Source organism: Mustela erminea, chromosome 12, assembly GCF_009829155.1.
Source record: "Mustela erminea isolate mMusErm1 chromosome 12, mMusErm1.Pri, whole genome shotgun sequence".
Taxonomy (NCBI): domain Eukaryota; kingdom Metazoa; phylum Chordata; class Mammalia; order Carnivora; family Mustelidae; genus Mustela; species Mustela erminea.
The window spans coordinates 20,308,441-20,321,641 of NC_045625.1; the positions used below are offsets into that span (position 1 = coordinate 20,308,441).

At 43.8% G+C, this 13,201-nt stretch overlaps 1 protein-coding gene across 1 annotated transcript; it reads left to right on the plus strand.

Moving 5' to 3' along the window:
- Positions 1-8,537: 8,537 nt before the first annotated feature.
- On the plus strand, positions 8,538-12,605 carry LCN9 (lipocalin 9). Its single transcript, XM_032308091.1, has 7 exons — positions 8,538-8,727; positions 9,061-9,197; positions 9,897-9,970; positions 10,647-10,757; positions 11,116-11,217; positions 11,358-11,403; positions 12,336-12,605. The coding sequence occupies exons 1-7, from the start codon at positions 8,635-8,637 to the stop codon at positions 12,343-12,345; spliced, it is 573 nt and encodes a 190-aa protein (XP_032163982.1). The 5' UTR covers positions 8,538-8,634; the 3' UTR covers positions 12,346-12,605.
- The last annotated feature ends 596 nt before the right edge of the window (positions 12,606-13,201 follow it).

Below are 13,201 nucleotides of genomic sequence, written 5' to 3' on the forward strand. Positions count from 1 at the left end.
GGTGCCCTGTGATTTCCTCTTTGATCCGGGCTCTGGCTGCCCCCTCGGGCGGCGCTGGTACCAAGCCCTGGATGACTTCATTTAAGCCCGGGAGGCCTCGAAACCGTCCCTACCTCCTGCGATCCTGCCACCAAGTGCTGGGCCTTGAGGCCCCTCGCGGTCCTCGCCAGAGCCGGATGACCCCGTGCGGGAACACACGCGCTCACCGGCACACCGCACCCTGCGGAGCCGAGCGCGGGCCCTCCTGCCGTCCTGCGCCGGTGGCCCCAGTCTCCCCTGGGTTGGAGCACGTTCGCCCCGCCTCGCGTTCTTTCCTGGATCCCCATTTTCTTCCTGGCGCCCAAGGGGTTTCTCGACTGGTCTCTTTGGCCGACTTCCAGGGCTTGGCGAGGGCCCCGTGGGAGAGAGAGACGGAAAAGAGCGGGTGGGGGGCTAACCTCGCTCAGGAAGTCTGGCGGACAACTAATTAGACCCCCGTGGGGTCGCGCTGGAAGCGGTGGCCCCACGCACGCGTGCTTTGTCTCCGCCTAGCGGCCACCAGCCTCAACTACAGCCTCCCTGGGCCGTGTCTTTAGGCAATTGTGGATTCACCCGCGGAGAAAAGGAGATTTGCCTCTCATTTTAAAATGGAGGTCCAGGGCCAGGGAGAGCTCTGCTGGCTTAGCAGTGGAGAGGGAGTCAGAATTTAGACTGTGGGGTGTGTCAGTCAGAATGGGAGGACAGATTCTTTCAATTCCCATCTCAAAAAGCTCACAAAAACATCAAGATAAAGAAAGAAAGGACAGAATAAAAATAAGAGATTAGTGATGTGTAAAATAGGAAGGTAGTAGAACTAACATTTAAGTCAGAATCATCATTCTCTGGAAAAAACGAGGAAAAATTAGACAATGACTAGTTAATGTAGTTGAGGCAAAGTGAGGAGAGAGAAGGAAACAAGAAGACACTAATGAAAAATGCCAAGGGAACTGGACCTCAGAAGCAGAACTGGCTAACTAATTTGTGGGGCCCAGTGCAGAATGAAAAGTCAGGAATCCATGTTCAAAAAAGCAGGGAGGGACGCCCGGGTGGCTCAGTCGGTTAAGCTGCTGCCTTTGGCTTGGGTCATGATCCCAGCATCCTGGGATGGAGTCTCACATCAGGCTCCTTGCTCAGCAGGGAGCCTGCTTCTCTCTGTCCCTGCCTGCCACTCTGCCTACTTGTACTCTCTCTCTCTGACAAACAAATAAATAAAATCTTCAAAAAAGCAGGGAAACTGTACCCTGAAAGGTACAACAGTAACAAACAGGTTTTTTTTTTTTCCTTCCTGTGGTCTTCATTGTCATTTATTAGCATAAATTTTCCTTTTCATCTTCCTATTGTGCAATGTTGGCTTTAAATGCAATAAATAACATTCAGTGCATATGTAGAATGACCAAAATTAAACGAGTTGGGTTTTGTAATTCATGTATGCAGATGCATTTCATTCTCCCAGAACAGTAGAATGCCACACAAAACTAACTCACTTTTCATTTCATTTCTTGACATGTGTGCATTCCACGAACACGCTCTCTGTCCAGCTTCCGGATGAGTGAGTAAGGACCACTTACCCAAAAGGATCTCCATGTCATGCTACCTTTTCTTTCCTGTCTTTGTCATAATTTTCAGCCTTAGTAAATGCAGGGATGTATCTCTAATGAAAAAGGACAAGATGCGGTTCCTTGGTGTCTTTTGTATTTCTTACACCACCACTGGCTTCTTGCTGAGAGGGAAGCGAGTTTCTCCTTGGAACAGAAAGCTCGGCCTCTCTTTGGTCGTCAGCACCTGTATTTCCTCAGTTGTCCATACAACACACTCCACCTTTCTTGAGTCTCACGGAATTCCTTCCTACTCACCGTGGGTCCACTGCGATCCTTGTTCGTGGGACATGGGGAACACCATATGCAAACGGAGAGCGAGGAATGGCAGACATACTTATTGTGCGAACATCCGCTGTCCATGCACCTGCTCCTTGTCCCAGTGGGCCTCATCCCGGGGAAACGAGCCCTGCCCAGAAGCACATGGGTTCACAGCCCCGTCCACGTGATCCGCCTGTCGGTTTACAGGTCAATCCCTGCTGCCGGAGTGCAGAGCAGAGCATGGATCAATGACCCACTGAACCAGGTGCACCGTGGGGCTCTGGGCCACGCACACACCCAGAAGCGTGAGTCTCCAGCCCGTCTGGGGCTACTTGTAGTAAATAACGCTCCCATGGGTAAAGAGCATCAGTATCGGCCTGGGCTCGCAAACTTCCAGACGGGTGGCTGCACTCACAGCCTTACCTTATGTGGTCCCTCTTAATATCACTTATACTGGAACTCAGTGGTGTAATGTTATTACACATCTTTTCTTCCAGAAACATCCATTTTCCTTAGAGTTACTTACTATTTTGTAGTTTTACTTTCCTTATGTATCTCTGTCTTAATTCGTTAAGTATGTAGTGGAAGTATAAATTGCCTTTAAATTATTTCTTTTCTTCCTCTTCTTCCTGTTTTATCTTCCTTCTCCTCCTCCTCCTTCTTTTAAACTCCGAGGTGCAATCCTGGCGCTTAAGCCCGTCTCCAGTCAGGTACTTGCTCTTGTCTGAGAACGTTCCTTTCCCGTTATTCATGGCTCTCCCCTTGCTTCTCTTGTGTACCATCCCGGGTCCACATCTTTCTTTTTCTTTGCTTCCTTCCTCATTTTGTGACTCTCTTCCTCCAGAAACTTCTCGATAAATGATTCGTGGAAGTGAATATGTTCAACTTTTCATAGGTGAAACAGTGTTGATCCTATTTCTACATTTGAGAGTTTGGCTGGATTTTGTAAACTGTTCAAAATTACATTCTCTCACGAGTGTGAAGTTATTTTGCCATCATTTCTGAGCTTCTAGGGTTTTTGTTGAGAATGCCATCTGAATTTGCGGACGGGGTCACGAGGCTGGGCTTGGAGAGGTCAACACCACGAGCCCTTGGACGGTTTTTCTAGGAGGATGGGAAGATGAGGGTTTTGAGCGGTGGAGTACAGTGATCTCGTGCCTGTTTTTATAAAACATGGTCTCTGGCCTCAGAAGAGGAGAGCAGAGAGTGCAAGGACTAATATTTTCTGGGAACCTATTGCATTCTAACACTTTCTAAACCTTTTCATGTTACCTTTGCAACAACTCTTTGAGGAAAGGGAGGCTCACAGGGGTTCACTGTAGTCAGAATTTGAATCCAAGTTTTTCTGACTCCAAAGTCACTATTATCTTTTCAATGGAAAGTTGACTCTCTGGGTAACTTGGGGCCATGTGCACATAAGTACTTGCTGAATTTTAATGAGCGGCTCTGGATTAATAATTAATTACTTAATAATTAATAACCCCAGTGGATCACTGGGATTATTGGTTTTCTGACCTAGAGGGATCCTTCATGCTGGGGTAGAAACTTGACATTAGAAATTGATTTAAAATGAAATTATTAAATTATAATTAAATTATTAAGTAAATTATAAATTATAATTAATAATAATTAATAATTAATAATCCCAATGGATCACTGGGATTATTGGTTTTCTGACCTAGAGGGAACCCTCATGCTGGGGTAGAAACCTGACATTAGAAATTGATTTTTAATTAAAAAAAGGAACTCCACCCCAAAAAAGAAAAGAAATTAGGAAAAGGTTCTGCTTTCACTTCTGCTTCTACCTTATGTGGGACGAGAACTATGGACCTCTTTTGAGGAGACTCCTCATTTCTGGATACTAAGATGGTGTGCCAGACGTGGAGAGTCACTGCTCAGATTCCCCCTCCAAGAAAGGGCTCCTGGCTGAGCTGTGAGGAGTGTGGTTAGCTGACAGCCTTCACTGCTCAGATTTGCCTCAGTTCTTGAGCTGAGGTACTGGTCTTCTTGAGGTGGCTCCGGCCAATGACCGAACATGACTGTGGTACAAAGTCCTATCTAATTTCTGCCTGACGCAGGGCTCTTCCAACATCCTTCAGAGCTTCCCACTGGGCTGACAACTTTTGTTGGATCTATGTCACCTTTTCCTAATCCTCTGTAATCCTGCCTCCTCCTTTTTCCTTTCACAGATGTTGCTCTCTGGTAAGCCTTTTACACCCCAAATCTGTCTCAGTATCTGCTTTCCAGAGGACCCAGCTGACACAGATGGTATGTTGTTAGCTCCAACCAACCTTTCATTCATAAAGGGCGTGGATATTTTTGAACTGGATTTGAGTTGGTACCAAGAGAATAAATAATCATGCTGGGTGCTAGGGACCAAAAAATACTTGCATTCTGGCACATGAATTAAATAAGCTTGTGTTTCTTCCTATTCTTGGCACTGAGAATGTTTTGATATTATATAACACGGCTTGGATGTTCCCACTGGCTTTCTCAGTGAGTGATCTGTTCAATTCATTGAAAGTATGACTGAAGACAAGGTCACTAAGTCCATTTCCAGTCAGCCAGTTTGTTTCAGTCGAGTTGCCTGGCTCTAAATGGATTGTTATCCATTCAGATATGGATTCCATAAGCCCCTTGCCCACACGCTGAGTCACAATGTAGACCAATCGTTTCTCAACCACATGGAAGACTGTATCTGGTGTATCTGGTGTTGTATCCTGTATCTGGTGTTGTGTGAGGAAGTCCTAATGTGTTCATGACCAGGTTCTTCATTTGAAGCCATGAATGAAAGGGAAGAACTTTTCCTCTTTGGTATGGAAGTACCTCCTAATTCCTTATAAGAAGAACAGTCTTTTCATATCATCCATTCAATTAGCAAATGTCCATTTACTAAGAAGAGTTGTTACATGCTCTTCACTGGGTCAGACTCTTGGCGGCTCCACCCAGATTTCTACGTTTCTGAGAAATCCGCATGTGGCTTCCCCAGTTGTAACCACCAGGCAGATGCCTCTGAGCGTCTAAAGCATTGCTTGTTCCTGTTCCATTCGTCCTTCATGTTAGAAACATCAAGCTTTAATCTTCGACAGATGAAGTCTTAAGAGTCGGGGTTCTGGGATCAGACAGTCTTAGCTTCAAATACGGGTTCTCCTACAGACTGACCGTGTGATCCTGGTCTGTTTAATTAACCTCTCTGAATCTTAGTGCATACCTCTGTAAAACAGGATAATCCCTATCATATAAAGCTCCTATGAGGATTAAATGAAAGAATATTTATAAAGCACTTATCTAATACTGAGTTATGACTCTATTTCTGACATTAAAATATTGTTTTTGTATATCAGGCTCTTGGACAGATGATATTTGTACTGTTGCCTCCTCATTGTAACTGTTTGCCTTGGTGAGTGAATTCTGGCACAATCCCATCCTTGAACAAATGTGACTTTGAACAAGACCTTCTTTCTTTGATTACCAGATTGTTCCTAAGTTTGATGAAGCCTGAAAGCCTTAAATATAAAAGTTGCTGATGCAACTTTACCGTAATATAGCAGTTTGGATTCAGGCTTCATGTTTGAAATGTGGCTATAGGATTGACTATTTGCTCTCTGGTCTTAAAAGATCGGTAGATATTTGGGGCCTAGGCAGTTCATCCCTGGAATGACTGTGACAAGAGTCAGGACCTTACTCAGCTGATCCCATAAAAGATAAGGTACAAAGACTAGCTTCCCAATACAGCGTCAGAGGCAAAAAAAAGTACCCTTAGCCCATCTGCTGTCATTGTGCTGGCTGAGACAGCCTCATCAGAGGTGCTGTTTGTCCCCTAGCAGAAGGGAAGGGGTCCACGTCTTGGGGCCCATAAGCTGGAAGGACAAGTCCATTCTCAGCTCTTTCCCCACAAAACCTTGACTTCCCAGAGACCCTCTCTCTCCCTCTCCACTGGACTGGGAAAGGACGGATGTCTATTAAAGCTTATGTTCCACTCATCTGAAGGGAAGAAATTCTGTCTCTGCTCCTGGGTTTAAGTGGTCAGTCTTTAACTGAGTCAAATCACATTTTAGTCTTTCCCCTTTTATTCCTCATCTTCATTACTATTACCTTGCAAATAAAAAAACATATATATATATATATATATATATACATATATATATGTGTATATATATATATACATATATATATGTATATATATATATATATAATTGCAAGTGTTTTCTCCCAAATTGTCTCTTTCATTCTTTTGTGACTTTTATAGAACAGAACTGTTTAATTTTGATGCTATTCTATTTATGAAATTGCTGTTTTAGGACTCATCCTTTTGGTATTGTATCTAGAAAATCTTTGCCTAACATAGGGTGACAGATATTTTCTCCTCTGTTCTGTTTGAAAAGTTTGTAGTTTTAGGTTTCCAGTTTATGTCTATGATCCATTTTGTGTTAAGTTTTGTATATGATGTAAGGATTGAAATTCATCTCACTGCATGGATAGCCAACTGTTATAGCATCATTTGTTAAAACTATCATATCCTATGACAAAAATTAGTCAGTCATTCATATAGGTGTTGCTCATGCTAATACCACACTGTCTTTCTTATGGTAGTTTTATTTAAAAATCTTGAAATAGTATATTGTTAATCTTCCAACTTGTTCATCATTTCCAAATTTGTCTTGGCTATTCTAGACCCTTTGCGTTTTCATATAAATTTAAAATCTATTTTCCAGTTTCTAGCAAAAAAAAAGTCCCTACTGTGATAGTGATGTTGCTTAAGCGAATGGAGGAGGTAATGTACACAGCCTTTGCCACCAATTCAAGGTCAAGTCTTCCATCAAGGGGCAGGAAAACCCATAGCCAACCCATAGTGGCTAAAGTTACATAGAACTCAAAATCCCAGTGCCTGGACGCTGGTTGAGCAGGAATTAGGAATAGTCACAGGGGCTGGTGTGAACTTTTTTTTTTTTTTTAAGATTTATTTATTTATTTGAGAGAAAGAGCGAGGGAGCTAGCACAGCAGGAGAAGGGAGAGAGAGAGAGAGAGAGAGAGAGAGGGAGAATCTCAAGCAGACTCTGCACTGAGCACAGAGCCTGATGTGGGGTTCTATCTCAGGACCCGGAGATCATGACCTGAGCCAAAATCAAGAGTGAGATACTTAACCGAGTGAGCCACCCAGGTGTTCCTGAAGTGCCTCTTTCAGTGGAGCTGCAGATAGAATGCCACAGTTCCTAGGTTCACTGCCTTGTGCACAGTCCCGTCCATGACACCAGCCTCTTTCTATTTTGGGGGGAAGTGCAGAAGGGGGCAAGGCGCAAGGCATAAATGAACCACGGTGTTTGACAAGCCCCAGCTGGGCGCCAAGACCCTACTCACCTGCAACACTCTTCCCACATGCCCTCTGCATCTTCTTACCCTCCCTAACTTTCAAGACCTACGCCAAGTCCCACCTTCTCCAGGAATAATTCTCTGGCCAGTATGTGCCAGACATTATGCTGAGGGTTCTACACACATCATCCCATCGAATCCCTATAGTAATCTATGAGGAATAGATTTTGAAGATTTTGAAGAATAGATTTTGAAGCCTTATGGCTTCAAAATGGCAGAGATAGGAAGGAAGCCCAGATCTACATTAACTCCAAAGCCAGGTTCTTTTTTTTTTTTAATATTTTATTTATTTATTTGACAGAGAGAGATCACAAGTAGGCAGAGAGGCAGGCAGAGAGAGAGGAGGAAGCAGGCTCCCTGCTGAGCAGAGAGCCCAATGCGGGACTCGATTCCAGGACCCTGAGATCATGACCTGAGCCGAAGGCAGTGGCTTAACCCACTGAGCCACCCAGGCGCCCCCAAAGCCAGGTTCTTAAGCCCTTTCTACCTGATACCACCTCCTCCGTGTTATCCCTTTTCTGACCTATGATGGTTTGGACTTAGTCTTGCTCAGTTGGGTTATTTCATACGCTTGTAGAATCAAGTTTTCATTGAGGAGATGAAGCATTTCCCCAACTCCATTGAAGGTTGCCTGCAGGAACAGATGACATCTTGCACTTCTCCACCTCTCTTACAAGGCCCTGTGGTCTAGTGAGGTATACACAGGGTTAAACAATTTGTCCGTTCATTGTGGGGGAAGGGGGAAACCACAGTGGTTCGGAGAATAAGGAAAAGAAATTAAAATATACTGAATACCAGAAACCATATTTCATTATTATATTTGATCCTACTTTGATGAACTCTATTTTAATGTTTCATGAAAGGTACTATCATCTTTGGTAGAGATAGTTTCTTTGCTTCTGAAATTAATAACAATGGAGCGGCATGCCCAATTCTGCACACTATGTGAGTGGTCGAATGTAGACCCCTACACACCCCTCTTCCCAGTTACAATGCGTTCCCACCACACATCATCGCCTTTCTGATTTCAAGCCAGATCCATGGTTAAATTTGGTTCCAAAAGGCAGCTCTTTTTTTTTTCCCCACTATTTTTCTTGTGTATATGTTTCCGGAAATTTAAGGCCACCAAGTAGATCTAAAAGAGATGAGACTGCCAAGTTTCAAAAGGGCAAGAACAATTCTTGGCTCCACACCAGTGAATGACAGACCATTTCACGGAGTGGGAGGAGGAAAGGTGGTGTCCCCTGGACAAAAAAAAAAAAAAAAAAAAAAAAAAAAAAACCAGATCCAGACCAGATACAAAAACAGAGGAGCTGGGGAGTGGAGCCACCATCCAGGAGAGACTCCCGCTCAGCGACTGTGGGGAAGACAGTACCATCTCCTGCCAAGATGAAGCTGCTGTTGCTGGGTCTGGGGCTGACTCTAGTCTGTGCCCATGAGGAAGGAAATGATGTTGTGAGAAGAAACTTCGATGATTCGAAGGTAAAGTTGGTAGAGTGCAGTAGCTTCGTACCTGGGGGATGGTATGGAGGAATCTGGGGCAACATGGCCATACTGGAGGGCTGGTGCTCAGACTTTCCACTAAGAGCAGTTGTCCCATGTGAAAAGATGGCAATGTTTGGGGGACCTCTCTTCTCCCTGGAGGGACAGTCGAAAGAGCCCTAGATGTGGCACTAATTGACCTTAGGTCTAATTCCATGTTCATGTCACCATCATGAGTCCCAGCCCGCAGGCCAGGGTTCACAAAGACACGTGTGTCTCTGTGGTGTTCCCTTTCCTCTTTTCTTACCCAATCATTTTATTGATTTATTGCAGATTTCTGGATATTGGTATTCCATTCTCTTGGCCTCTGATGTCAGGGAAAAGATAGAAGAAGGTGGTAGCATGAGAGTTTTTGTGAAACACATCGAAGTCCTGAGCAATTCTTCTCTGCTCTTTAACATGTATACAAAGTAAGTGTGGCCTTTTTCACTTGGGAGAGTCTCAATATGGCGTTGGACCTCTGCGTGGGGCACACAGGCATACACATATATCCCGGTTCTGTACTCAAAATCAGAGCCCATTACCTCACACTGATCCAAGACCTAGAGAACCTGGGCCTTTTATAGACTCAGAGAAAAGAATCATGACAGAAATATATGAAAGCAGGAGTAGAGGAATAAGGGGTAGAAAGTTTCAGAAGCATAAGGAGTGTGGCATAGGTTTGGAGCACAAGATTTGGAATTGGCACCCTATCTCTCCCTTGAACCTCTCTCTTACTACCTGTATGACCAAGAAACTTCATATCTTTCCACCCCGACTTTCCCTTGGGTAAAGAGGATAATAATAATTCCCTTGTGGTGTTTGGCAAGGACCATGTGAGATAATGTTTGTAGAGCACTTTTCTGAGAGGTCGGCACATGGCGAATCCGTGGCTAATTATCTAACCAGGTGTTTGTAGTAATAGTGGGAAATGGTGGCAGAAGACCAGTGATGGAAACCATTGATTCATTCTTAAAGTGTCACCTGAAGTGAAGTAATGCAAATAAAAGCTCTTTGGAAACTGCACCCCCCAAGTGTTCAACAGTTAAGTGGAATCAGAAACTCATAAGTAGAGTGTGAGAGAGCCAGTCCATCAATACTCTGGGATGTCAGCTTATTCTGTTTTACAGAGTGGATGGAAAGTGTACTGAAATTTCTCTGGTTACTGACAAAACAGAAAAGGATGGTGAATATAGTGTTGTGTGTAAGTACATGAAAACGTCTTTCTATATTCTACTTCCAAGCCCAAGAATTTACTAAACCCCAATATCTTCAGGATCTTGACCCATTCCTGATCAGTGTTTATGCACATGATATAATGGGGCCATCTGATAGACAATATCCTGAATCGGGAAGAATCTTGCATACAAAAGCCAATGCCTGGCACATTATACCATCAGATAATGAAGGCAGTTTGGTTATATATACGTCCACCAAGGAAAGAAAATTGGCAGAAAAACAAGTGGCAGGACAGCTTCTCATTCCCTGCCCAATTTCTGATGATGTCTGGTGGGCCATTGCCACAGCACATGGCTCAGCATATAGCACTGGGTATGGAAAGCCAGTGGGGCTTGTAGAGAGGACAGAGAACCAGTGTTGGCAGAGATGGTCAGGAGTGGTAGGTGAGTCTCAGGGAGGATGCTAGAGCATAAGTTGACACTTGGGTTAAATTTTTCTACCACTAGTAGTCATTGTACCAATATCCCTTGGGATGTTGCCTCATGAAGCAACGGGAGATGTAGATGAAGGCATTAGATATCACTCTCTATCTCTTCCACCATATGCACTTGAATTTGTTTTGTGGATGAGACCAGGTAAAGGGTTTCCCTTGCTTCCCATGGACCACACAAGCTCTGAGCTGTATTCTGTTTCCTCCACAGATGATGGATACAATTTATTTAGCATTGTTGAAACAGACTACACTGACTATATTATATTTCATCTTGTGAATTTCAAGGAGGAGCACACATTCCAACTGATGGAACTCTATGGTAGAGTATTTTCACACTGACACTCATCTTGGGGTGGGGAGGGAGAAGAAGGGAGGTAAGTCTGGAGACAAAGCAGTCCTCCCAATTTTATCCTGGAATGTCTTAGCTCCCCTGAAGACAGATGCTCACCTTTGGTAATCCCTCAGATTTGGTGATGGGAAAATGATAACATCTTTCATCATGCCAGAAGTATATCCTGAAGATGTCACATTCAAGACAGGTTATAACTCATCCCCAAGACTTCCACCTAGGCACCCAATCAGTGCTCTCCATTTCCCCATCCATCTGGAGCCACCCCATCACAAGCCTCAGTGACATCATATGTAAGACACAAGAATTCCTGTCACTCTTCCCACAGCTCGAGAACCAGACGTGAGTGAAGAAGTCAAGAAAAGGTTTGTGAAATATTGCCAAAAACATGGAATTGTCAAGGAAAACATACTCGACCTGACCAAAGTTGGTAAGTTTAGCTATTTTTGGTTTTCCCTTCCTAAATTCCGATGTTACTGAAGAGGAAAAAACCAAGAGAAGACAATCCCCCCAATCAGTTTCCTTTGTCTTACCCTGGGGTCAGTGTTCTCATGTGCTCTGTCTTTCCAGATCGCTGTCTCCAGGCCCAGGGGAGTGAAGAGGACCAGGACTCCAGGTTGGTGATCTCTGGTGGAGAGGGTGGCCCAGGGATGAGTGCCTTCCAGAAGCATTAGGGGTTTGTGTCTAAAGATGATAATGAAAATAATTTGGTAAGGAAGCTTATGGGGAGAGCTTGAGATGTGGAATTGGAGTGGCTGGGTTCAGGACTCATTCCTACCATGAGCTTTTGAACAAATGACCTAAAAAATACGAGGGGAACAACAATGTCTCCCCTACTGAGTTACCTCTAGGACATAATGCTGGTGAAAGACTGATGACGTGCTAAAAATGATTAAGACTTAAACATTTGAAAAGGGGGAAAGAGTAAGAGGGTGTGAGTTTCATACACATTCCTGAAGATTCGTGCTAACACCCATTCCTGTGTTCATGGTCTATCTTCCGTACCCAGAAGCCATCTCACCCTCTAATGTATGGCAAACATTTCTTCCTTCAATCTCTGCACATCTTTAACGTCTCATCTCAGACTAGAGCTGTCTGAATGCCTGCTTGTCTTGTAAGCTGGAAAATAGACTCTGAATTTTCTCTTTGGTTTCCTAGCTTAGATATATTGTGGAGCTTCGTTAAGATACTGTGGGTTGCATAAAGTCAGCCTTTATTAAAGGTAGCTATGGCTTTGCCATTATCTCTCCATTTATCTAAAACTCTTCAGTGGCAGAAACAAGCCTAGCATCCCTCTTTGCTTCCTTTCTTTGTTTCATAGATTAGTTTGGGGAAGATTAAGATGGAATCAGCAACAGAAAAAAAAAAGGCATTTACTCATTGTCCTCCCTCCCCTATTCTGGCAAATAATGTAGGTTAGAACACAGGTTGATATCTTCTTCTTCACCATTTGGCTTGATAATAAATTTTTTTTTTTTTTTTGCTCCGAATTCAATCCATGAAGTGCTTAATACATTTCTGTGTTCTCTTTTTCATCTGCTGATTTAGTGCTGAGTGAATACTTCCTCATCTGGGCTCCAGGATCTTCCCTTCCATGGTCCCCACGCCATCTAGTAACAAGTTTTGATTTCCATTATCACTTGTGGAAGAATTAGCTGTCTGCATTTTCAGGATCTTCCCTAATTGTCTAGGAAAACTCATCAACCGACCAAGAATCAAAGATTTCCTCCTAACTTCCAGCTCTCTTTGCCATACCCAGGAGAACTCTACCATGAATAAGACCTTCTTCTACCTGGGCAATAAATGATTAGCCTTGCAGTCCTGTGGTTTGTCTTTGTGTATATGAGAGACGTGGGGCTGATGACAAACAAATGGGGGGGTGACCTCTGAACCCATAGTCTTTCTCTAGCTTCTCAGAATCGTTCCTGAGTTTATCCCTCCTCTGTAGTAATTATCTGTCCCTGTGAATGCCACTTACCCTTTGATTTGTCTATTTCTTAGTGACCTGATAAGACAGCCATGCCCAGAGTTTGCCCCATCCTAGAATTCTCTTTTTCAATGGTGCTGACAGACAGATGCTGCTGACCTTGGTACCGGCTCAACATGTTTCAGGACATGTCCCCATTTCTCAGCTTCTCCATGTCATTCATTCTAGGAGATGGTCAGTGTCCTTCCATTCTCTTGGTAAAGCTCTTTCAATCACTACACTTATCTACTGTGAACATACTGAGTGAAATTCTATGAAGTGTGAGCAGTCCCTACGTTCCACAGTTTGCACTTGCTACAGTCAGGAGGCATCAAGGGGGCCAAAATGCCATCAGCCTCTTCTTTGGGGAGCTTATGAGCTTTGGGGAAAGGGAAATTAAAGATCCACCTCCACTTACAAACCTTTTGCAATAGCGTAAAGCTTAGCA

Coding starts and splice junctions, on each gene's coding strand:
- LCN9 (XM_032308091.1), top strand. CDS start 8,635: ATGAAGCTGCTGTTGCTGGGTCTGGGGCTGACTCTAGTCTGTGCCCAT. Junction 9,198..9,896: donor CTCTTTAACATGTATACAAA/GTAAGTGTGGCC, acceptor TCTGTTTTACAG/AGTGGATGGAAAGTGTACTG. Junction 9,971..10,646: donor TGGTGAATATAGTGTTGTGT/GTAAGTACATGA, acceptor TTTCCTCCACAG/ATGATGGATACAATTTATTT.